Source organism: Panthera leo, chromosome B3 (assembly GCF_018350215.1).
Source record: "Panthera leo isolate Ple1 chromosome B3, P.leo_Ple1_pat1.1, whole genome shotgun sequence".
In the NCBI taxonomy this organism is placed as follows: domain Eukaryota; kingdom Metazoa; phylum Chordata; class Mammalia; order Carnivora; family Felidae; genus Panthera; species Panthera leo.
Window position 1 is genome coordinate 10,148,596 of NC_056684.1, and position 24,897 is coordinate 10,173,492.

The window sequence follows — 24,897 nt, forward strand, 5'->3', positions numbered from 1 at the left end:
CTGTATAATTTTGTCATTCTGAGCATTTACTTAGGGCACATATGTTCCTAAGTGAACATACAGGGATGTGTTCAGTTATAGGGATACAGTATATACCCTTTGTTGAATGTATTTGATTGTAAGGTAAAGTGGAATTGTAGAGGAATGTTCTGGTATAGAATAGAGGAAGCCAGGATCCCAAGGACCTGGGTTGGGGGCTCTGAGTTGTCTGGCAGGCAGGCCCTCCCAGTGGTAACCAACAGATTCCTATGCACATTTAAGGTTTCTTTGAGATAGCACTGGTTTCCAGGAGATACCTATCTGACAGCAGGAGAGGAAATATGGGTATTGGGGATCAAACTTACTAGCTGTGTGACCTTGGCAAGTGACTTGACCTCTCTGAGTTTCTGTTTTCTATGGAATAGGGAAATGAGGATATCTATCTTGTAGTGTTGTTAAGTTAAATGAGATGATACATTTTTGGTACTCCAGTGAGAAAATGTTGCTTTCCTTCTACAGAAGGCAGTGTTTTCCATCTGGGTGGAATTCGCCAGCTCTCCATCCAATCATCCGGAGATTCCTGCGATTTTTACCATATCCTTGGCAAATATCATACATCACCTGTGCTTCCGTTTAATTAAAAAAATGAACTCATTCCTATTACCAGAAAGCATTTATTAAGAAAGGAAACATATCATTCCTCTAACCATAGGGTAACTATAAAAACAAACACAATGAAAACAATACAGTGTTATTATGTTACTGATGTTCAGCTAGGTAGGTACTGTTCTCTGCTAAAGACTGTGAATGTAACGCTTCTTTTCACTTTGTTGAAGAAGGGTAAGTCGCTAGTTGGCAGGTAGGTGTTAGAGCTGTGCTGGTTCCCTCAGGAAGATTTTGATTTCCTTGACAATCAAAGGGATTGAAAGGACCATGAAAATACATTCACCCTTTCTGTATGTGATTCAGTGTTATTTAATGCTACATTTGAACACCCTTTGCAACTAGGTCGGGTCCCACAAAAGATAGCCTCTTCCACTTTGGGAACACTGGCCTAGGGCATCAATCATTTGGGAGCAAAATATTAGCACATGACTGCAGGCACATGGGTCAGGGTCAGGATCTCCAGAGAAGGGAGCTGGCGTGGGGTGGTGGGGAGCAGCGGTCAAGACCCTGGCCTGGGATGGGGAGGGGATTCAGGGCAGGGCTGCAGCAGACTAGAGTGCTGAAAATCCAGAGGGTCTCCCCTCCAAGGCTGCAGATTTTCTGCTTGTGGGGTGAGGTTAAGGCTTTTATTGTCCTTTTGGCTCTGCAATGCGTTGCTGCAGGGGTTAGTGACTGTGTAGAAATGCATGTCTGTGTGTTGGGCATTTATATAATAATAGCTGTTTTTAGCGAGCTCTGTCTTGGTGATAGGCACTGTGCTGAGGTTTTTGAACATATTAACTCATTTAAATCTCGTAACATCCCAATGAATAAAAACCCATATTCCCTTCATTTCACACATGAAGAAGCTGAAGCTTAAAAGCTAAATAGCTCTCCCTGATTCTCTGAGCTTGTAAGCGTCAGAGCTGGTAACTGTAAATGTTCATGGCAGGCAAGAATTTTCTTTATGACATCACCCAAGGCAAGAAACAGCATTAAAAATGTTTTTCTTAATCAAATTACAGTAGTGTTGATAAGATGGCCATTATCAGTCTTGGTTGGGGCTTCCTTCCCACTCCATTGGACCACTTAAGTGGTCCCCCAAACATTGGGGGTACCTGGCTCTTAGTCCATGGCATGTAGCCTTGTTCTAGCTGCTACTCAGGGCTGCCCAAAGGAGCAAGCTTTTTGCCATCCGCTAGGCAGTTCCAGTTTGGATGAAAACACTGACACCACTCAACAGTTCTTGATTCTGTTTACAGATTGTACGACTGGGTGCAACCCTTGTTGCTGATCCCAGAGCTGCAGGGTTAACAACCTACGTAGATACTCCCCAGCTATCCCTCATCCAGAGTGCTACTTTCAAGAGGGACTGGGTTCCATCTCCTTTCAGGGAACTCACTTCCTATTTCGGTCTCCCATCCAAGTACTAACCAGGCCCTACCCTGCTTAACTTCCGAGATCAGATGAGATCGGGCGCATTCAGGGTGGTATGGCCGTAGACTCACTTCCTATTTCAAAGAGTTCTCCTCTCTCAGAGCTTGGGCACCTCATCTACACGTCAAAACACCAGCTTCTCTTCCTCTTCCCTTCTAGCTTAGTGCCTGGAAGGGTCTAATTGTCTGAAGACTTGGTTGAAGCCTTCTTTGGCTTCGCCCTTGAATCAGCACGTGCACGCACACACACACACACACACACACACACACACACACACACACACACACACAGAGAGAGAGAGAGAGAGAGAGAGAAATGTAACCTGCTTCCTGCAGAAAGAAAAACCTAAGCCAGAAGTTCTTGACCTTGAGCAAGCACAAAATTACCTGGAGACCTTGCTAATAAAACAGACTTCTGTCCCCTTTCTGTTTCATAAGATTAGGAATGGGGTCCAGGATTCTGTTTTTAACCGGCACGAAATGATTCTCCTTTCTCTTGCAGGTGGTTTGAGAACCACACCATGGAAAACACTGATCCACCTTTAGCACACCGAGGAGCAGAGAGAGAAAATGAGCACTTCAGGGAATGCTAGGCAAACATTAACATCTTAATAAGTCATCCTGCCTATTTACATAATGTATATTAGGAATATATAATATTATGGAAACTATTGGTATAATGATATAAATATACTATTTACCTAGCATTTCCACCTACTTTATAGTGTGATCATTTTCTTCTTTCTTAATAAGCCCTTCAAAAAACAAAATTTTATAACACCATAATATTTAGCTGTATAAATATACTAACTCTTATTTACCTGTTCCCTGTTGTGTAATACGTTTGTTTTCCAAGTTTGATGTTGTAAAAAAATATGTTGATTAGCATACTTCTCCATAAATTGTGCTCTTGTTTTTGTATATAAAATTTTTCTTTTACATTTATTTATTTTTGAGAGACAGAGTGAGACAGAGCACGAGCAGGGGAGGGGCAGAGAGAGAAGGAGACACAGAATCTGAAGCAGCCTCAAGGCTCTCAGCACAGAGCCTGACACAGGGCTCAAACCCATGAACCGTGAGATCATGACCTGAGCCGAAGTTGGACACTCAACCGACTGAGCCACCCAGGCACCCCATCTTGCTTCTGTATTTTAAAATGACGAAGCATTCTGGGGTGCCCGGGTGGCTCAGTCGGTTGAGTGTCCAACTCCTGGTTTCAGCTCAGGTCATGATCCCAGGGTTGTGGGATTGAGACCTGCATCGGGCTCTGCACTGAGCCTGCTTGAGATTCTCTTTCTCCCTATGCCTCTCCCCCTCTCCCCCTCCATAAAATAAAATTTTAAAATGTATAAAATGAAGAAGCATTCTGAACATTGCTATTACTCTCAAGGATTTAGTGTTGCTTTGAAATACTTGCTGTTTTCCTCCCACTGAAAAATCAGGTGGTTTGGTTCTTGTTTAATAATCAATCGTTTCTCACTCCTTGGAGACTAGCTTCCTGTTTTAACACAATAGAAATAGCTGGGTGATTCAGCTAAGAAAGGAGAGAAGTGCTTTTGTGTCACGCTAATGAGCCAATGGTGTTGTAAGTGGGACAAGGACAGTGATGGCGGGGTGCCTCAGAGAACACCGTCTCCCAAAACCAGCCAGATAAGCTTTGGTCTTTTCAGCCCACTGGTTGGCGTCAGCTACCCCAGCAACATCAAGCAGTGTATTTCAAAAAGCATTGCAGGTGGCTCAAACCTATCATATGGTCAGGAAGTTGATAATAAATAACTCAGGCAGTCCTTGGAACCCCAAGCACCCCAGCCATCTCAGCTGGGAACATGGCGTTAATAGAAAGCTCGTGAGGGAGGTGAAAGAGTGAATGAATGACTTCTTGTGAAAGGTGGCATCTTCAGGATGTCAGTTGATCTGACTTTTTTTTTTTTTTTTAACAAAGGTAAACCATTTGGTCTAGTTACAGCAAGTGCAAGGGCACTCTGGCCCATGGGCCATTTTAGACTTGCTTCCAGCCCAGCACTAAATAGCTATTAACCTTCTTTCATGAGCAAATATTTTCAAAGACCTTCTGTGGTTAGAGGCTCTGTGTTTGGTGTTGTAGGTGCAAAAATCAGTAAAACCCAGGGTGTTATCTGTCCTAGAATTGCTTACAATCTCTTGGCAGGGAGACATATAAACAATTATGATAAAATATGATAAGAGAGATATGTGCATGATGCCATGGGACCTCTTGGAATAATTCTAAATGTTTAAGAATAAAGAGCCATCCAATTGCCAAAAAATGGTTTATCTTTTGGCTGCTAAAGATGGTTGCTCTTAAAAGACACTATCCTAGATATTAAAATAATAACAATTATGTTTTAAATATTATGTAGATAGTTCGAAGCACTGTCACAGATACAGAAGAAAATGTTGAGTCTGAGACTGGAAAGGACTTTAAGAAGTCACCTAGCACAGCCCCTCATTTTAGGGACCTCAGAGAGTGAATGACTCATCCAAAGTCCCACAATGACCTGATGGTAGAGATAGGACTATAATTCAGGTCCGATGTCTAGTGGTCCAGTGGTCTTTCTCTTACACAGCTGATAGTATTTTGTGCTGAGTCCCCCTGCCCTCTCTTAGTACTCGTTATTGGCATGACCTACACAGTTAGGATAGGAATTTAAGGAAGAGGTGTTTGCAAAGCTAACTAACACATTGGACATCTCATTAGTATCCATCTGAGTCTGTTGACTTCCCTATGTCTTGTTCGTGTAAAATAGAATTACAGTAAGGTTCTCAAATAACATTTACTCAAGTTATACATTTATGTGCCTCATTTCCCCTTACATTTAAGCCAAATAGTTTCAGGAGTACCCTAGTCTAGCTCATGTATTGGGGTACTGGTCCTTCTGGTCCAGATTATCTGCCATTTTCTTCGGCCCTGACTCACTGGGGAGAATTTCCCATCAAGGCCACTTGTAACAGAAGACACAGCTGCTGCTGATTCCTGCCAAGGGGGCCAATAAGTGTTCCCAGCTTTCCAGGGGTGGGCATATGTTGTTGTTTTTTTTTCCTCTCGGGTAGATTCTTAGGGTGGAATCACTAGGTTATTTTGTAAGAGCATGCTTAACATTTTAAGAAACTGCTAAACTGTTTTCCAAAGGAGCTGAACCATTTTTCATTCCTTGCAGCAACATATGAGGGTTCCAGTTCACCACATCCCTGCCAACCCTTGCTATTGTCTATCTGTTGATGGGAGCTGTTCTGTTGGGTGTGTGGTAAATCTCATTGCGGTGTTAGGTTTTTATTCAGGTCTTTCACAGCACTTAATATAGAAATATGCAGTTTGAATCTCCAGAACAGAATGCCATGTTTCCTAAACTTATTTGCTCTTAGAATTCTCTTTTTTTTCCCCTCTGAAATGAGCGTATTAAATGCCTAACTTTCTACAGCACACATTTTGGGAAGCGTTACATCACTTTATTATAATATTATTTTTAGCTTTGTTCTCTGTGATATTTAATTATGAACAAGTGTTTACCACACAGTGATGCTGAATCAAACAGCACAGACTCAGAGGTTTGTAGAATGTGAGAGGTGAGGGAAGAGGCTGACAAGGTTGGGGTTGGCGTGTTTTTGAGAGGCAGTGGTTTTCTTGAGAAACTAAATGTCACTTTGTTTTTATCTGCACTTGATTCCCCAGCCTGGCCCAGATGGACCCCACATCTCAAGCAGAGCTAGGCCGGGCTCAAGCTGAGATCCTGGCTCCATGTTAATTGTCAAGGCGCAGTCAGATAATGATCATAATGACAACAACGACAATGAAAATCAGATCAGATTTGTATCAATCACATCTGTGCCAGGCAGCATGCTAAGCCTTCTTCATGGATTTTCTCATGTGGGTATTTTTTATCACAATCATTTTACAGATAAGAAAATTGAGACACAGATGGTTAATAGCTTGCGCTCAGGTCAGAGGAAATGGTGGAGTCAGGACTTGAACCTGGCACCTTATGACTCCAGAGTTTGTGTTCTCGAACCACTCTGTTGCATATACCCCCCTCCCACCTCCCCCCGGCAAAGGCAGTTTGAAAGAAGTCAAAGATTTTTGTTGTTGTTTTAATTATACAGCAACCGGAGGATTCTGGAAAGATTTCCAGTCCAGAGTTTGCCCCCCTGGAGTCACCACTGTCCTGGTCACCTCGCTTTCTCCTTCTCAGCTGACAGGAAATGTACACTTGTTCTCCTGTGGGAGTCTCCTTGTGTCCTTCCTTCTCTTCCAGTCCCATGGCTACCAACTTTTTCTGGGCTTAATCTCACCTTTGGATTATTACCAACCACACACACACACACACACACACACACACACACACACACACACTTCTACTTAGTTTTGTCATCCCTAGGTTTTATCTTAAAAACTAGGCCACATATCCCCACCAAGGAGATCATTCTAGATCCCTGCTTTGTGTGATATGCTGCTGTGGTCACTTCAGCAACTGTCATGGCTCCCTTCGCTCAATGGAAAATTCCCAGTCCCTGAGCAGGGCATTCAGACCGACTGCTCTTTTCTTCCCCACTGTGTCTCCTGTAAGTTTTCCTTCATGCATCATCTGCTGTGGGCACGTGCTTCTTTGCTGCCCAGACAAGCTAAGCCAAGTTGTTCTCCATGACTTTGCTGATCCTTATTTCCCAGCCTGAAGTGCCTTCCTCTCAATTGCTGGCTTCTTTGAGCCCTTTCCTGCCCTTGGAAGTCCCCAGGATGCTATTTCAGCACATCCCAGCCCACAAGGACCCGTCCCTCTTCTGAACTCCTTGGGAGAGCCTACAATCATGATGTTTTTAGCATCAATCTTGTTTACTGTGAAATGAGTATAATAATAATCCTTGCCTCATTGGGTTGTTGTCCTGGTTAAAAGGCCTGAAGCACATGATACACTTAGCATAGCACCTGGGCACAAAGCCACGAGGCAAGTATTCAATAAATAAAAGATAATATTGTTAATAATTAAGATTGTCATTTTTATTACTGTATGATGCTTTGTGTTGTTTTATCTGACTCTTTCATGAGGAGCAGACCTCTTGAGAATGGGGCTCAGGTCAGGTCGGTATCTATCACAATGCCTCAAGCACCAAAGATCCTGGGGGATGTTTGTGGGGATAGGCACCCAAAGCCCAACCTGTTAGTCAGAAGCTTGATGTCACTCTTAGCTCTGCAGGCAACTCAGCCTGTGACCTTGAACTTGTATCTTTGGAGTCCAGTGTCTTCCACCTTGTACATCATCCTTAAGGCTCTTTGTGAACTTCAAATCCAATCCTTGATGCTGGTTCTCTGTGTTTATTTGGACACATTCTTTAATTTCCTTGAAGCCTTGGCTTTCATCCTACATGAAATGGAGAGAATAATCTTGCTTCACTGTTGGCTGTGAGAATAAATGAGGTATTGCTTTTCAGTGAATGGTTGCTCTTGTGGTTATTTATTATTGTTCTTCAGTTGATAAACGCTTGGCTTGTCAATGGTGTTGAATGTGTTAGTTTACTGGGGCTGCCATAACCAAGTTCAACAACTTGGGTGGCTTAAAGAAATTCACTGTCTTATGGGTCTGAAGGCTAGAAATCCACAATCAGGGTTGGTTCCTTCCAAGGCCAGTGAGGGAGACTGTTCCAGCCTTCTCTGTTAGCCTCAGGCATTCCTTGGCTTATGGATGGCATGCTCCCTGTGTCTTGACCTCATCTCTCTCTTCAGATGGGTCTCTGAATCCACATTTCCCCTCTTTATAAGGTCACACCAGTCATACTGGATTAGAGCCCACCCCAATGACCTCATCTTGACTCAATTACTTCTATAAAGACCATATTTCCAAATAAGGTCACATTCTGAAGTACTGGGGTTTATGGCTTTGGTGCACCTTCTTGGGGGATCACGTTTCCGCCCATCACACTGAAAGTGATTGATGGTTGTATTCTCTAGAAAATGCTTTGCTGGAAAAATAACTTGGCATTTCTCAATGGAAGAGAAAACAACCCACAACACCTGACAGGGATTCCTCCCTACTCTTCTGCACTAGTCACTCACAGCAGCTCATTTCCCTGGATCAGATGAGTGGAATCAGCTTTGACGAAGATCTGCGTCTTTCTGCAAAACACGAGTCCAGGACCTCTGCCCCTCGAGACAGTTCCCACGTGTACTTTTAGAATTGCAAATCTATCGTTTCTGGTTCATGACATTTTTGCAGAGCCCCCAGGATGGAAATAACACACAAGATCTCAGGCAGTTGGCATTCTTTCTCTGTTTTTTTTTTTTTTATAGCACTTTGCAAAACTCTCATGCTGTAAACATGCGATTTATAGTCCTTCTGTGGTTCCTAAATGGATATAATAAAAACAGATTTAGAATATTATTCTGACATGGTTCAGGCCAGCATGGTCTAATACAAATTTATTTACTGGGGTGGGTGAAAAATCTGAAAAGATAAAGTGAGAATCAGTCCTTAGTAAATCTTTCTTGCTAACTCTCATGATCCTTTCTGAGAAGGCAGCCCACTGGTGGAGTCCTTGGGGTGTTTGTGGAAAATGCAGATTTTCAGGTACCACCCCCCATTTCGCAGGTTCAGAGTCTTTGGAGGAGGGGTCCTGGGATTTGCATTTCTAGTAAGTCCTTCAAGCCCCTGTCATTCTGGCTCACCCTTCGTTTGAGAACCCCTGGTCTCCGGCTTCGTCCAGAAGACATATGTTTTGTTTTTGAGTCAGATGAGTTCCAGAACTGGAGTCTGTCCAGGGCTGAAGGTGAGAAGAGCTGGGCAGGCAGGTGTGGGGCAGGGCACCCAGGGATGTGCCGTCAGCACGGTGAGGATGAGTGTGTGCAGTCCGTTGTGGGGTAGCATCTGCTGAGCTTGGTGAGAAAGGTCCATGTGGATTTCAGATGGGACAGGGAAGGTTGTAAAGGTTGAAGGCACATATACATGACAGCAGGTGGGTTGAGCTGGGGAGTGGGTTTCTGGGGGCCCCAATGAAGGAGTCTGGCAGCCAGAGAGAGTTGAAGTGGGGTCCTGTGTGTGGGAGGGGCCTTGCCTCCACCCCTGAGGGATGCTCGATGAGAGGCTGGGGAGCCCCCCCACCCCAGGGAGCTGTGTGCAGATTAAGATTCCTGAACTTGAACCAGCCCCTCTGTGTGCTCTGGGAATCTGCATTCTAAAGCCCTCCGGGTGATCTAATGTGACACTCCCTCTGAATAGCATTTGGAAGGCACAGGGGCCATGGAAAGAACTGACCTTGGGAATCAGTGGGCCTGGCGTTGGGTCCTAGCTATTTGACCTTGACCTGGCTCCATCTGAGTCATAATTTCTTTATCTGTAAAACGAAAGTACAAATACTTTCTTCTTGTTTTGATTGTTGTGAGAGTTAGGGCTAAGGGATGTGACACATTAAAAAAAATTTTTTTTTAATGTTTATCTTTATTTTTGAGATGGAGAGAGACACAGCATGAACGGGGGACAGGCAGAGAGAGAGAGGGAGACACAGAATCGGTAGCAGGCTCCAGGCTCTGAGCTGTCAGCACAGAGCCTGACACGGGGCTCGAACTCATCAACTGCGAGATCATGACTTGAGCTGAAGTCGGCCGTTTAACTGACTGAGCCACCCAGGTGCCCCAGGGATGTGACACATTTAAGCACAGTTTCTGGCACACAGTAGACTTCATTAAGTGGTGACTCCAAACCTTGTGAGAACTGAGATTCAAGAATTTAATTGGTGCAGGGTGTGGTAGTCATGGGGCATAAGAATCAACAGGTGGCCCCAGGGATTTGACTCGGCTCTGACAATACAGTGTCCCGGTTTCTAGAATTGGGGCTACCAAAAAAAAAAAAAAGAGCAACAATAATGTCAGGGCCTCAATAGTGTTTACCATGCAGGTCTGATACTGTGCTAAGCATTTTATGAACAACCTTATGAGTTAGGTACTCTTGTTATCCCCATTTACAGACGAGAAACCTGAGACTCAGAAAGACGTGAGCATGGTCACACAGTCCTTATGTGTCAGACTCAAGCCCTCTGGCTCTGGGTCTTCAGCAGCTTTTCCTGCCTAGTTAAGTCAAGTCCAAGGTCAGAGTGGCCTTCAAACCACAGTGCTGAGTCTTTGGAGAAATGGTCCTGGATATTTGCCTCACCTTTCTAGATGTAAAATCATATGGCCGCTTCATAGCAAAGTTAGAAAAGCTGGCATTTTCCTAACGGAAGCTGGTATGTAAGAAACCTACCCTGTTGCCAAAGGTTTGACAAATTCTAACAGAAAATCTGTAGCACAAAATTGCCTTGTATTGAGAATCCTTTGCCTGCTTTCTATTTAGTTCTTGTGTTGAGTTGACACCCTTCACAGGTTCATCAACCCTTCAAAGGGCCTCTCTGACCCTCTGCTTTTTCTCCCCTTACTCTTTGTCTCACTGATTCAGTCCTTATTCATTCGATATGAATCTGAACGTCTAATCAAGATTTCCTCCACCTAACCCCTGAAGCACTGGCATTAGTAAATATATTCAATTCTGAGAGTATTTTGTGAGAATTTCTGCATTTTGTAACACTGCTCTCTCCCTTCTCTGCACTCCCAGGGCATAACCTTCAGTAGCAGAACAAATCAGGCCAGCCAGCACGCTGCCAAGTCCTGTGGGCTCCTTGTCAAGGAAAACAGCTGGCCCCATTTCTAATCAACATCTCCCCCACGAAAACACTGCTGGGTCACTGAAGGAGACTAGACTAGAATTTGAAACTTTCCAAAGACTCGCAATAGACATTGAGTGCAAAAGGATACTTACTTTGTCTTTGCCCGCATCTGCTCTATTTGGGAGACGAGAAGGAGAATCACCCAAGGAGTCACACGAACAGATTCTACATTGAGACCTCTACACATATAATGGGTGATGGTTATTGAAACAGCCCAAACCTCTACCAAGGAGTGAGAGATATAGCTCGAGAGGTGACCAGGCAGTCCCAGGACCAAGGAATGGATGACTACAAGTACCAGGACAACTATGAGGGCCATGCCCCCAGTGATGGCTATTACCGTGGCAATGAGTCCAACCCAGAGGAGGATGCACAGAGTGATGTTACAGAGGGCCACGATGAGGAGGATGAGATCTATGAGGGGGAGTACCAGGGCATCCCTCACCCAGATGATGTCAAGGCCAAGCAGGCCAAGATGGCACCCTCCAGAGCCGATGGCCTTCGGGGCCAAGCTGACCTGATGGCTGAGAGGTTGGAAGACGAGGAGCAGTTGGCCCACCAGTATGAGAACATCATCGAGGAGTGTGGCCACGGGCGTTTCCAGTGGATCCTCTTTTTCGTCTTGGGTTTGGCTCTGATGGCCGATGGAGTGGAGGTGTTCGTGGTGAGTTTTGTCCTGCCCAGTGCAGAGAAGGACATGTGTCTGTCCAGTTCCAAAAAAGGAATGCTCGGTAAGTAAAATTTCCAAAGATCATTCTCTCTGTGGCATTAAATTATGAAGGGGAAAGAGCAGTAAAACTTGCATAGCACCTGTTACTATTAGACACCTTAAATCTATGACAATTCCCTTGCGATGCTATCACTTTACATCCATTTTGCCTTTAAGATATTTTTGTCTCAGAGAAAATTAATTGGCTCAAGTTTACCCAGCTGGTAAGTATTGGAGCTTGGATCCCTGCTTAGGTCTTCCTGAATCTCAACTTCTTGGTTCTTTTTCCAAATCTCATTGCCTTTTTGAGAGTCACATTTCTCTCATCTTCGTATTAAAACCAACCATCTTCTACATCCAAATGACAAATACATTTTGTGAGTGGTAGGCCAGAGGCCTCTTCCTCTCTGTCCTCTCTATGTCCTTCTAGAATCCAATGGCACCTGCTCCTGGTTTCTCTTGTATGTAAGTGTTAGTGGGCTGACTGCCTGTGTGCCTTGGGGATGTACGCTGGGCTGAGCACACCCCCAGAGCCCCTGCAGGCCACTGGGAATCACACTGTGAAGCACAGATGAATTCTACAGGAGGCAAGACCAGCCTTGCAAATCAGTAATGAGACTAGCAACATCAGAACCAAGCATCAGATGTCAGAGCCTGAGACAGAGGATTTTGTGTAGAGAGAGGTTGGCATGAATGGCGTGGTGTGGAAGAGATTGATCATAATACAGACAAGGATTTGCCTCGATCATTAAATGTCTTGCGAAACATATCCATTCTCTAAACTTGAAGTCCGTATGATTGATTATTTAACGAACATACAGTTATTGTGAACTTGCTCTGAGTCATGTTCTTAACCCTCAAGAACTAAAAATCTATCTAGCAACTTAGCTCATTCATTCAACAAATATTTATTATGCATATACTGTGTGCCAGTCTCTGTGCTCAGCCCTTGGGGAGAAAATATTGAACCAGACAGACATAGTCCCTGCCTCTCAAAGAACTTACACACAGCAGGACAAACAGGCATTGTGTTAACGATGCGTTGACAGACAAACACAGAGGGTTATGTAATTACTGTAGAGACGAGTGCTATGAAATGCCTCGTGTGGTTCTCTTCCCCGGTACTAGCTTTAAAGTAAGGGTTGGCAGACATGTTCTATAAAGATCCAGAGAGCAAATATTTTAAGCTTTGCAGGTACAGATAGTCTCTGTGACCACTACTCAACCCTGCCTTGGCAGCACAAAAGCAGCCATAGACAACACACAAACACATGGACATAACTGTGTCCCAATAAAACTTTATTTGCAAAAAAAGGCAAAGGGCCAGATGTAGCCTATGGGCTGTGTAGTTTGCCGGCCCTGATTCAAAGCCACTATTAATAAGATTGGGACATTAAAATAAAGAAAACATCTGCAATAAAGACTCATTTCTGGAAGCTTTTAAAGTTTGTTTTCTCCATTTCTGCTTAACTAAGGGATCACTGAAAATAATTAAATTGCGTCAGGGGTGATTGTTAGGGAACCCAAAGAGGCTGCGTATGTACAAGCAGAAGGAGTAACTTGAGGAACAAGAATATTACCCAAAGTTTTTATTTTTATTTATTAAAAAAATTTTTTTAACGTTTTATTTATTTTTGAGACAGAGAGAGACAGAGCATGAACGGGGGAGGGTCAGAGAGAGAGGGAGACATAGAATCTGAAACAGGCTCCAGGCTCTGAGCTGTCAGCACAGAGCCCGATGTGGGGCTTGAACTCACAGACTGCAAGATCATGACCTGAGCTGAAGTCGGATGCTCAACCAACTGAACCACCCAGGCGCCCCTACCCAAAGTTTTTAAACACCAACAGAAGTTTAGTTGCTTTTTTTTATTTTTTATTAAAAAAATTTTTTTTAATGTTTTATTTATTTTTGAATGAGACAGAGTGTGAGCGGGGGAGGGGCAGAGAGAGAGGGAGACACAGAATCTGAAGCAGGCTCCAGGCTCTGAGCTGTCAGCACAGAGCCCGACGTGGGGCTCGAACCCACGGACTGCGAGATCATGACCTGAGCTAAAGTCAGACGCTTCACTGATGGAGCCACCCAGGCGCCCCAGTTTAGTTGCTTTTTAAAATTCCTTTCTTTCTTTTTTTAATAAGGGCAAAAACCAAAACAGACCCCAAGCCTCCAGCCAAACCATACAGTCCCCAGTTGATCTAAACATATCCACAGCATTGATTTGTTTTGTGGTATTCTCAACAGAAAACCTGGGTCCCTGTCAGGCCAAATTGGCAATGTCAGTAATAATTTCATGTCCCCTTGGTCTCTCTGCCACCTTGGTGCCTGGCAGTCTCGTAACAGAGCTGTCACGGCTCCTGACAGCTCCCCGGACAAATGCTGGGAGTCGAGGGAACGTGGTCCTAATCTGGAGAGTTCATGTTTGTGCAATTTTGCTTTCAGTGTTTGCCAAGAAGGTGCTATGACTCAGCCCAAGAAGGGCAGGGAAGACTTCCCATGCACTCAGCGGACCCCCTTTGTGGGCAAGGAAATGGATCCGGGGAGGTGGATGACGGGAGGGTCTCCAGGGACCAGCATTTCCACATGCTGTTTCTTCTGACCTTCGTGGTCACCATGGTGGTTAGAGAGCAGTTTCATCCTGTTTGTACGCATCAGGAAACAGGCTTGGAGAGCCATATCCTAGGTTACACAGTAATCATTGCCGGAGCTGGGATTCCAACCCAGGTCTGTCTGGTTTCAAAGTCTACACTCGTTCTGCTACACCATACTGCCTTTCTCTCATACACGGTCTTGGGAAAAGAGGTTATGCTATGGGGCGGGTCTGCTTTCCATATCTTCAGGCACCTGGTAGGTTGCTTAGAGTACCATAGACTGCTTCCCACAGAGAGGCAGCATGGTGTGAGAAATGACGGTATGGGCGCTGGAGTCTGGCCACTAGGGTTTGGCCACTGGTATGTCATTTATCAGCTAGTGACCTTGGGCAGGTCGTAAATTCTCCGAGTTTCCCGTATGTGGATGAGGGTGATAATACTTGGTGTGTGTGTATGTGAGGACTAAGTGACATAAAGCTGGTAAAGCAACCAGCTCTCCGTAAGTCCTGAACCACTGTTAGTTGTCGTTACTGTGTATCCTGACATTCTCCTTCCCAGCACTGGCCGCAGATTATAGTCGCAGTGATACAGGAGCAGCATGCACTCTGGAGTTAGGTGGCCTGGGTTTGAGTCTTAGTAGGATGATTTGGGGAAAGTTGCCTCACTTCTCTGAGCCTCGGTTTCCTTGTCTGCAAAATGGAGATTGACAATAGGATCTACTTTATAGGGTTTTGTGACGATTCAGTGAGTTCGATGTATTTAACTTGCCTGAAACAGTGCTTGCACATAATAGGTGCTCAAGATATCTCAGTTGTTGTTGTTGTTGTTGTTGTTGTTGTTGTTGTTGTTATACAGGTGTTATTCTTACTAAACTGATGGCTTGATAATGATGAACCACCCAAATTCAGGGCTACATCTTCTCAGGTGATGACATTGCATATTTTTTTTTCAGCCTAAATTATTTATCGCAGGCTTTTAAGATCAAGCTGCCCTCCCTTGGGTGGTGACAATGCCTCCTCATTTCTGTGCTAACCCAGTTCTAGCTCTTTTTCCCTTTCCTCTGTGTGTGTGTGTGTGTGTGTGTGCGTGCACACGTGCGTGTGTTTGTATGTGTTTAAGACTTAATTTTTTAAGAGCAGTTTTAGCTTCACAGACAAACGGAGAGGAAGGTACAGAGATTTCCGGCATGTCTCTGCCCCTACATGTGCCTCATCTCCTTCCATTACCAATATCACCCCACCAGACTGATACATTTTTTATAATTGTATAACCTACATTGACACATTGCTGTTACCCAAAGTTTGCACTTTACTTTTGATTGGTCAATTAAAATTGTACTTTACTTTTAATTGGGCTGACTCTTGGTGTTACACATTCAATGCAATGACATGTATCTATTATAATAGTATCATACACAGGTAGTTTCACTACCCTAAAAAATCCTCTGTGCTCTGTGCATTCAGCCTTTCCCTGACTGTGACCCCTGGAAACCACTGATTTTTTTTTTTCTGTTTTTGTAAGGTTTTGCCTTTTCCAGAATGTTATAATAGTTGGGTCGTACAGTATTTATGTAGCCTTTTCACACTGCCTTCTTTCACTTAGTAATTTGCATTTACATTTCTTGCAAGTCTTTTCATGGATTGATGGCTCATGTCTTTTTAGTGCTGAATAATATTCCATTGTCTGGATGCACCACAGTTTATCCGTTCACCTACTGAAGGACATCCTGGTTGATTCCAAGTTTTGGCAGCTACGATAAAGCTGCTATAAACATCTGTGTGCAGATTTTTATGTGGACATAAGGTTTCGACTCCTGTGGATAAACACCAAGGAGTGTGATTGCTGGATCACATAGTAAGAATACGTTTGGTTTCGTAAGAAATTGCCAGTCGTCCAAAGAGGCGGTACCACTTTGCATTCCCATCAGCAGTGAATGAGAGGTCCTGCCACTCTGCGTCCTCACCTGGGTTTGGTGTCGTTGGTGTCCTGGGTTTTGACCACTCTTACATGTGTATCTCCTTGATGTTTTCACCAGCATTTCCCTGATGACGTACCATGCAGAGCATCTTTCCCTATGTTTATTTAGCAAATATGTGTCTTCTTTTGTGAGTGTCTGTAAAGGTGTTTGGCCATTTTTAAATGAGGTGCTTCCTGATTGTTGAGTTTGAAGAGTTCTTTGTACATTTTGGCTAACGGTCCTTTTTCAGGATGTGTCTTTTGCAAATATTTTCTCCTAGTCTGTGACCTATCTTCTCCTTTGGACTCTGCTTCTTTATAGAGAAACAGAAAGAAAGTGATGCCCCTAGACTTGACTCCTCCTTGATGTTCCAGGAAGAGAATTCAGTAAGAGAACATTTTTTACCCCAAAATTCAGACCACAAGTCGTAGAGTATTTTGTTATTTTCTTCCTGGAATCAAATGAATCAGTTCAGAAAATAAGAGAAGTATCCTTAGGCCAGGTAACAAAAATATCTGGGTGTCCCTGTGCCTCTTTCCTGAGCTTTTAGAAAGAAGAAAGTTGAGCTTCTTCAAGTGTGGAGGTTTAGGGGGTCACTTATCCAGAACTGTCTTTCTTCGGGAAGAAAAAGTTTAGGAGAACATTGTCAGCGACGAAGGCCCTATTCTGCTAACTCTCAAGCAGATGGTCTCCTTCCAGACAAGGAGAATGCATTCATTTGTTAATTAAAATGTTCATTCAGTTGCCCCTAGGTGGCTTAGTCGGTTAAGCATCTGACTTTGGCTCGGGTCATGATCTCACGGTTCGTGAGTTTGAGCCCCACATCTGGCTCTGTGCTGACAGCTCAGAGCCTGGATCCTGCTTTGGATTCTGTGTCTCCCTCTCTCTGTGCCCCTCCCCCACTCACGCTCTCTTTCTCTCCCCAAAATAAATAAACATCTAAAAAAATTTTTTAAATGCTCATTCATTATTACTTTTATTTATTATTATTATTTTTTTAATATATGAAATTTACTGTCAAATTGGTTTCCATACAACACCCAGTGCTCATCCCAAAAGGTGCCCTCCTCAATACCCATCACCCACCCTGCCCTCCCTCCCACCCCCCATCAACCCTCAGTTTGTTCTCAGTTTTTAACAGTCTCTTATGCTTTGGCTCTCTCCCACTCTAACCTCTTTTTTTTTTCCTTCCCCTCCCCCATGGGTTTCTGTTAAGTTTCTCAGGATCCACATTAGAGTGAAACCATATGGTATCTGTCTTTCTCTGTATGGCTTATTTCACTTAGCATCACACTCTCCAGTTCCATCCACGTTGCTACAAAAGGACATATTTCATTTTTTCTCATTGCCACGTAGTATTCCATTGTGTATATAAACCACAATTTCTTTATCCATTCATCAGTTGATGGACATTTAGGCTCTTTCCATAATTTGGCTATTGTTGAGAGTGCTGCTATAAACATTGGGGTACAAGTGCCCCTATGCATCAGTACTCCTGTATCCCTTGGATAAATTCCTAGCAGTGCTATTGCTGGGTCATAGGGTAGGTCTATTTTTAATTTTCTGAGGAACCTCCACACTGCTTTCCAGAGCGGCTGCACCAATTTGCATTCCCACCAACAGTGCAAGAGGGTTCCTGTTTCTCCACATCCTCTCCAGCATCTATAGTCTCCTGATTTGTTCATTTTGGCCACTCTGACTGGCGTGAGGTGATATCTGAGTGTGGTTTTGATTTGTATTTCCCTGATAAGGAGCGACGTTGAACATCTTTTCATGTGCCTGTTGGCCATCCGGATGTCTTCTTTAGAGAAGTGTCTATTCATGTTTTCTGCCCATTTCTTCACTGGGTTATTTGTTTTTCGGGTGTGGAGTTTGGTGAGCTCTTTATAGATTTTGGATACTAGCCCTTTGTCCGATATGTCATTTGCAAATATCTTTTCCCATTCCGTTGGTTGCCTTTTAGTTTTGTTGGTTGTTTCCTTTGCTGTGCAGAAGCTTTTTATCTTCATAAGGTCCCAGTAATTCACTTTTGCTTTTAATTCCCTTGCCTTTGGGGATGTGCCGAGTAAGAGATTGCTACGGCTGAGGTCAGAGAGGTCTTTTCCTGCTTTCTCCTCTAAGGTTTTGATGGTTTCCTGTCTCACATTCAGGTCCTTTATCCATTTTGAGTTTATTTTTGTGAATGGTGTGAGAAAGTGGTCTAGTTTCAACCTTCTGCATGTTGCTGTCCAGTTCTCCCAGCACCATTTGTTAAAGAGACTGTCTTTTTTCCATTGGATGTTCTTTCCTGCTTTGTCAAAGATGAGTTGGCCATACGTTTGTGGGTCTAGTTCTGGGGTTTCTATTCTATTCCATTGGTCTATGTGTCTGTTTTTATGCCAATACCATGCTGTCTTGTTGATGACAGCTTTGTAGTAGAGGCTAAAGTCTGGGATTGTGATGCCTCCTGCTTTGGTCTTCTTCTTCAAAATTACTTTGGCTATTCGGGGCCTTTTGTGGTTCCATATGAATTTTAGGATTGCTTGTTCTAGTTTCGAGAAGAATGCTGGTGCAATTTTGATTGGGATTGCATTGAATGTGTAGATAGCTTTGGGTAGTATTGACATTTTGACAATATTTATTCTTCCAATCCATGAGCAGGGAATGTCTTTCCATTTCTTTAAATCTTCTTCAATTACCTTCATAAGCTTTCTATAGTTTTCAGCATACAGATCTTTTACATCTTTGGTTAGATTTATTCCTAGGTATTTTATGCTTCTTGGTGCAATTGTGAATGGGATCAGTTTCTTTATTTGTCTTTCTGTTGCTTCATTGTTAGTGTATAAGAATGCAACTGATTTCTGTACATTGATTTTGTATCCTGCAACTTTGCCGAATTCATGTATCAGTTCTAGCAGACTTTTGGTGGAGTCTATCGGATTTTCCATGTATAATATCATGTCATCTGCAAAAAGCGAAAGCTTGACTTCATCTTTGCCAATTTTGATGCCTTTGATTTCCTTTTGTTGTCTGATTGCTGATGCTAGAACTTCCAGCACTATGTTAAACAACAGCGGTGAGAGTGGGCATCCCTGTCGTGTTCCTGATCTCAGGCAAAAAGCTCTCAGTTTTTCCCCGTTGAGGATTATGTTAGCTGTGGGCTTTTCATAAATGGCTTTTATGATGTTTAAGTATGTTCCTTCTATCCCGACTTTCTCAAGTGTTTTTATTAAGAAAGGGTGCTGGATTTTGTCAAAGGCCTTTTCTGCATCGATTGACAGGATCATATGGTTCTTCTCTTTTTTTTTGTTAATGTGATGTGTCACGTTGATCGATTTGCGAATGTTGAACCAGCCCTGCATCCCAGGAATGAATCCCACTTGATCATGGTGAATAATTCTTTTTATATGCTGTTGAATTCGATTTGCTAGTATCTTATTGAGAATTTTTGCATCCATATTCATCAGGGATATTGGCCTGTAGTTCTCTTTTTTTGCTGGGTCTCTGTCTGGTTTAGGAATCAAAGTAATACTGGCTTCATAGAATGAGTCTGGAAGTTTTCCTTCCCTTTCTATTTCTTGGAATAGCTTGAGAAGGATAGGTATTATCTCTGCTTTAAACGTCTGGTAGAACTCCCCTGGGAAGCCATCTGGTCCTGGACTCTTATTTGTTGGGAGATTTTTGATAACCGATTCAATTTCTTCGCTGGTTATGGGTCTGTTCAAGCTTTCTATTTCCTCCTGATTGAGTTTCGGAAGAGTGTGGGTGTTTAGGAATTTGTCCATTTCTTCCAGGTTGTCCAGTTTGTTGGCATATAATTTTTCATAGTATTCCCTGATAATTGTTTGTATCTCTGAGGGATTGGTTGTAATAATTCCATTTTCATTCATGATTTTATCTATTTGGGTCATCTCCCTTTTCTTTTTGAGAAGCCTGGCTAGAGGTTTGTCAATTTTGTTTATTTTTTCAAAAAACCAACTCTTGGTTTTGTTGATCTGCTCTACAGTTTTTTTAGATTCTATATTGTTTATTTCTGCTCTGATCTTTATTATTTCTCTTCTTCTGCTGGGTTTAGGCTGCCTTTGCTGTTCTGCTTCTATTTCCTTTAGGTGTGCTGTTAGATTTTGTATTTGGGATTTTTCTTGTTTCTTGAGATAGGCCTGGATTGCAATGTATTTTCCTCTCAGGACTGCCTTCACTGCGTCCCAAAGCGTTTGGATTGTTGTATTTTCATTTTCGTTTGTTTCCATATATTTTTTAATTTCTTCTCTAATTGCCTGGTTGACCCACTCATTCTTTAGTAGGGTGTTCTTTAACCTCCATGCTTTTGGAGGTTTTCCAGACTTTTTCCTGTGGTTGATTTCAAGCTTCATAGCATTGTGGTCTGAAAGTATGCATGGTATAATTTCAATTCTTGTAAACTTATGAAGGGCTGTTTTGTGACCCAGTATATGATCTATCTTGGAGAATGTTCCATGTGCACTCGAGAAGAAAGTATATTCTGTTGCTTTGGGATGCAGAGTTCTAAATATATCTGTCAAGGCCATCTGATCCAATGTATAATTCAGGCCCTTGTTTCTTTATTGACCGTGTGTCTAGATGATCTATCCATTTCTGTAAGTGGGGTGTTAAAGTCCCCTGCAATGACCACATTCTTATCAATAAGGTTGCTTATGTTTATGAGTAATTGTTTTATATATCTGGGGGCTCCGGTATTCGGCGCATAGACATTTATAATTGTTAGCTCTTCCTGATGGATAGACCCTGTAATTATTATATAATGCCCTTCTTCATCTCTTGTTACAGCCTTTAATTTAAAGTCTAGTTTGTCTGATATAAGTATGGCTACTCCAGCTTTCTTTTGGCTTCCAGTAGCATGATAAATAGTTCTCCATCCCCTCACTCTCAATCTAAAGGTGTCCTCAGATCTAAAATGAGTCTCTTGTAGACAGCAAATAGATGGGTCTTGTTTTTTTATCCATTCTGATACCCTATGTCTTTTGGTTGGCGCATTTAATCCATTTACATTCAGTGTTATTATAGAAAGATATGGGTTTAGAGTCATTGTGATGTCTGTATGTTTTATGCTTGTAGTGATGTCTCTGGTACTTTGTCTCACAGGATCCCCCTTAGGATCTCTTGTAGGGCTGGTTTAGTGGTGACAAATTCCTTCAGTTTTTGTTTGTTTGGGAAGACCTTTATCTCTCCTTCTATTCTAAATGACAGACTTGCTGGATAAAGGATTCTCGGCTGCATATTTTTTCTGTTTAGCACACTGAAGATATCGTGCCAAGCCTTTCTGGCCTGCCAAGTTTCAAAGGAGAGATCAGTCACGAGTCTTATAGGTCTCCCTTTATATGTGAGGGCACGTTTATCCCTTGCTGCTTTCAGAATTTTCTCTTTATCCTTGTATTTTGCCAGTTTCACTATGATATGTCGTGCAGAAGATCGATTCAAGTTACGTCTGAAGGGAGTTCTCTGTGCCTCTTGGATTTCAATGCCTTTTTCCTTCCCCAGTTCAGGGAAGTCATTATTACTTTTAAAACTACTGGGGCACCTGGGTGGCTCAGTTGGTTAAGTGTCCAACTTCAGCTCAGGTCATGATTTCACGGTTCGTGAGTTCGAGCCCCACATCGGGCTCTGTGCTGACAGCTCAGAGCCTGGAGAGCCTGCTTCAGATTCTGTGTCTCCCTCTCTCTGTGCCCCTCCCCCACTCCCGCTCTGTCTTTGTCTCTCTCTCAAAAATAAACATTAAAAAAAATTAACAAACAAACAAAACTAGTGGATATTACCATATGCCTGATATGTCCTCTATTCGGTGGCCACACCAAGAGGGCAAGTCAAGGCACTCGGTGAGTTTTATTTTTCTCCATGTATGTGTGCGTGTGCTAACTTAGTAACATTATTACGAGAACAGTTTTTCAGTAGTTTATCACAAAACAAGAAGGTACACTCTGCATACTACTTTTCTGACCTAAGAACTATTTTTCGTGCAATAATACTGCTTTGTTTTCAAAACCATGACTTCCTTGCACGCAGTGCATCAAAGGAAATCAATGCAGGTCTGCCTCAGTAACTGCTTGCTTCCAGAGTGTGGTTCAGAACATCTCAAGAATAGAGGACTCTGGCAGGGCCTGTCTGCACACTGCAAGACAGAGAAAAATGCTTTTATTTATTTAAAGGTCACTTTCAAAAAGTTAAAAATGGGTGGGGGGGGGCGGATATCCAATACCTAATGTCCATCTGTACTATGGGTTTAATTACATTTATTTTTTTGCAGTTTTATGTTTTGCTTTTTTTTTTTTTTTAGTGTGAGTGTAGTTGACACAAATCAATGAGTTTCATTCTAAAGGCAGAACTAGAGCTCACACAAGAAATAGAAAATATGAAATAGCGTGACGAGACTCGCAGTGCCGCATTTAATGTTATCCCTGTTGCCCAGATATGAAGGGAAGAAAGGCCGTTGAAGGGATGGAGTCCGAGCTCGGGCCGTCCAGAAGTCTTCCTCTGGGATCCTGTGATCTTAGGTGGTTGACAGAGGAATCCACATTTCTTTTTAATCCCTTTTCATGTAATATTGATGTATTTTCCACGCAAAGAGATGGGACTGTGTTTGGTGCTTTCTTTTTAACATTTTTTTAATGTTTATTTTATTTTTGAAAGGGAGAGACAGAACGTGAGCAGGGGAGGGGCAGAGAGAGAGGAAGGCAAAGAATCCGAAACAGGCTCCAGGCTCCGAGCTGTGAGCACAGAGCCTGACGTGGGGGCTCGAACTCACAAACCGTGAGATCATGTCCTGAGCCGACGTCCAAGGCTTAACTGCCTGAGCCACCCAGGGGCCCCTGTGTTTGGTGTTTTCAATGGAGTTGTTTGCATCTCAATGCCTTGTTTCCTTGCAGCTAGGATGGCGTTTAATATTGGTGACACAGAGGACATACCAATGGCATCCTCTGCCTGCAGTGGGTACATCGATACCAAAGTCTCCCCATAATTGCAAAAACACCCCAATTGTGGTCTCTTCCCACCTTCATGCTGACCAAAAACAAGAGTGTCCCATTTTCAGGCAAGAGTTCCATTTTTGCCTTCAGAATTTTGATTTCCTGGAAGGGTCTAGATGCTCGGTATGTATTTTATTGGCTCTTAGTTTTTTCTTGCCATCTGCTGTGGGACAGCTCAGGGAGACCCAAATTACCTTTAGACAGTAATTTAGAGCCTAAGAGAGGACCCTGTGAGGGCATGGAGTGATGTCACATGGGGTAGATTCACGAGAATACATTTTGAGCTGAATTTCCACAGCTGCTCTGAGATGGATGTATTACTTGGGTGTCATGAAAAATTATCGTTTAATTGTTTTATGTGTGAATTCCTGGTGAACATCAGAGAAGAGCATTTGATTTCTGAACCACTTTTTCTTTAGCCCTGAATTCAGAGTGTCGGTTTCTGAAAAGAGGGACCACTCTGTGTTCCAGGGCCTGGCACAAAATAGGTTCAGTTGAGTACTTACCACCATGAAAATAAATACTCTTTATGGCAAAATCCACCAGTAGGAATTTCCATATATACATATGTTTTGTGTATGTGTGTGTGTGTGTGTTATTTATATGAGCTGTTCTTATTTATTTCTTTAGATCATGGGATTCTTTAGAAGAAAAGATAAGGGTTCCCTTAATAGAGTTCACACTGACTGCCATATTTAGGAGTGTGGGCTTGATTCCACAGGCATTGGAGAGCTATTTAATGAGGAGCTATTGATTGCTTTTGAGAAAGGGAATGACAAGGTGGGACCTGGGGTTTAGGAGGATCACTCTGCCAGAGTGGCTTTGGTACCGGGAGTCGTTCTTAAGGATGAATTAATGATATTATTATCTTAAGGATGAGATTCTGAATTGGTTCTGGAGCTTCTGGAATTGGCTTTCTAGTCTGATTAGATTTAGACACGATGGACTTCACCAATGGTGTGATGTGGCAACAGAGACACAGAAAATATCATCCTCGGATACTCCTGATTAAATATTTTGAAGAGGCAAGGTGACCATGTGCATAATCCCTTGGAATTTTTTTGTCTAACTAACGAGTATAATGAGCGTGGTGGAGTCAAAGCAGCAATCTGAATAGTCTGATTCTGGAAGACTGTAGTGTTTCCAAAAGTGAAATAGGTAGGAAGCCTGCTAAATTGTCACTTGTTCTGTATAAGCAGAAAAATTCTAGGTAAAGTGAACAAAGCTCCAACTTGTGTCATAAAAATAGCATCACGTCAATTTCCAGACTTGATCCAGTTTACAGATCCAGAACTCCTTTCATGAAGAGGGAGGCTGAGTCCCCGTGAGGAAGGATACCAGTATATACTGAAAACATACTTCCCCCTAGTCTTCCCAAGGGACCTATGGTCTTTTTACCAGAGTAATTGTGCACTGGGAAAAAGGAAATATGACCTCTTGAGGGTTGAAATGGCTCTGAAATGGCTCTAATCCCAGGAGACCCAAACATTCCTGTGGTTCACCAGAAAGAGTGGGGGCTCATGGAGGTCAGGCGATCTGTGGAGATTTAGCTCAGGCCCCTCTCACAGTAGGCTCAGTGGGTCCCCAAACCCTCCTTTGGTTATTACCCCAGTTCTGGAATGCACAATTGGGGTAGACCTACTCAGCAACTGGCAAAACCCCTACATTGATGAAGAATGGATTGTCAGGGAGACTGGATGTAGGAGAGCTGACAGAAGGTCCCGGAATAGCCCAGGGGAGAAGTGTGTGGTCCCTGGGCTAGTATGGGAAGGAAATAGTAGATAGCATTTGAGTGTTTTGAAAAATTGAGATTTTTATATAGAGCTTTAAAGTATTTCTGCTATAAGCACCATTTTTTGTGTAATTTATGCAAGGAAGGAAACAGAGGGCCCAGGCAAAGAAGACAAC

At 42.9% G+C, this 24,897-nt stretch overlaps 1 protein-coding gene and 1 pseudogene across 5 annotated transcripts in view; one reads left to right on the forward strand and one right to left on the reverse strand.

Moving 5' to 3' along the window:
* SV2B (synaptic vesicle glycoprotein 2B) overlaps positions 1–24,897 on the forward strand; it is a 215,436-nt gene that overhangs the window by 120,335 nt on the left and 70,204 nt on the right. For all 5 annotated transcript variants that reach the window (XR_006203348.1, XR_006203347.1, XR_006203349.1 and 2 more), the window contains exon 2: positions 10,649–11,491. Coding sequence is in view for 1 of the 5 variants with exons in the window: in XM_042941075.1 (XP_042797009.1) it covers positions 11,041–11,491 (451 nt within the window). In the remaining 4 variants the exon portion in view is untranslated. The remainder of the gene's footprint in view (positions 1–10,648; positions 11,492–24,897) is intronic.
* On the reverse strand, positions 2,009–2,128 carry LOC122223238 (annotated as a pseudogene).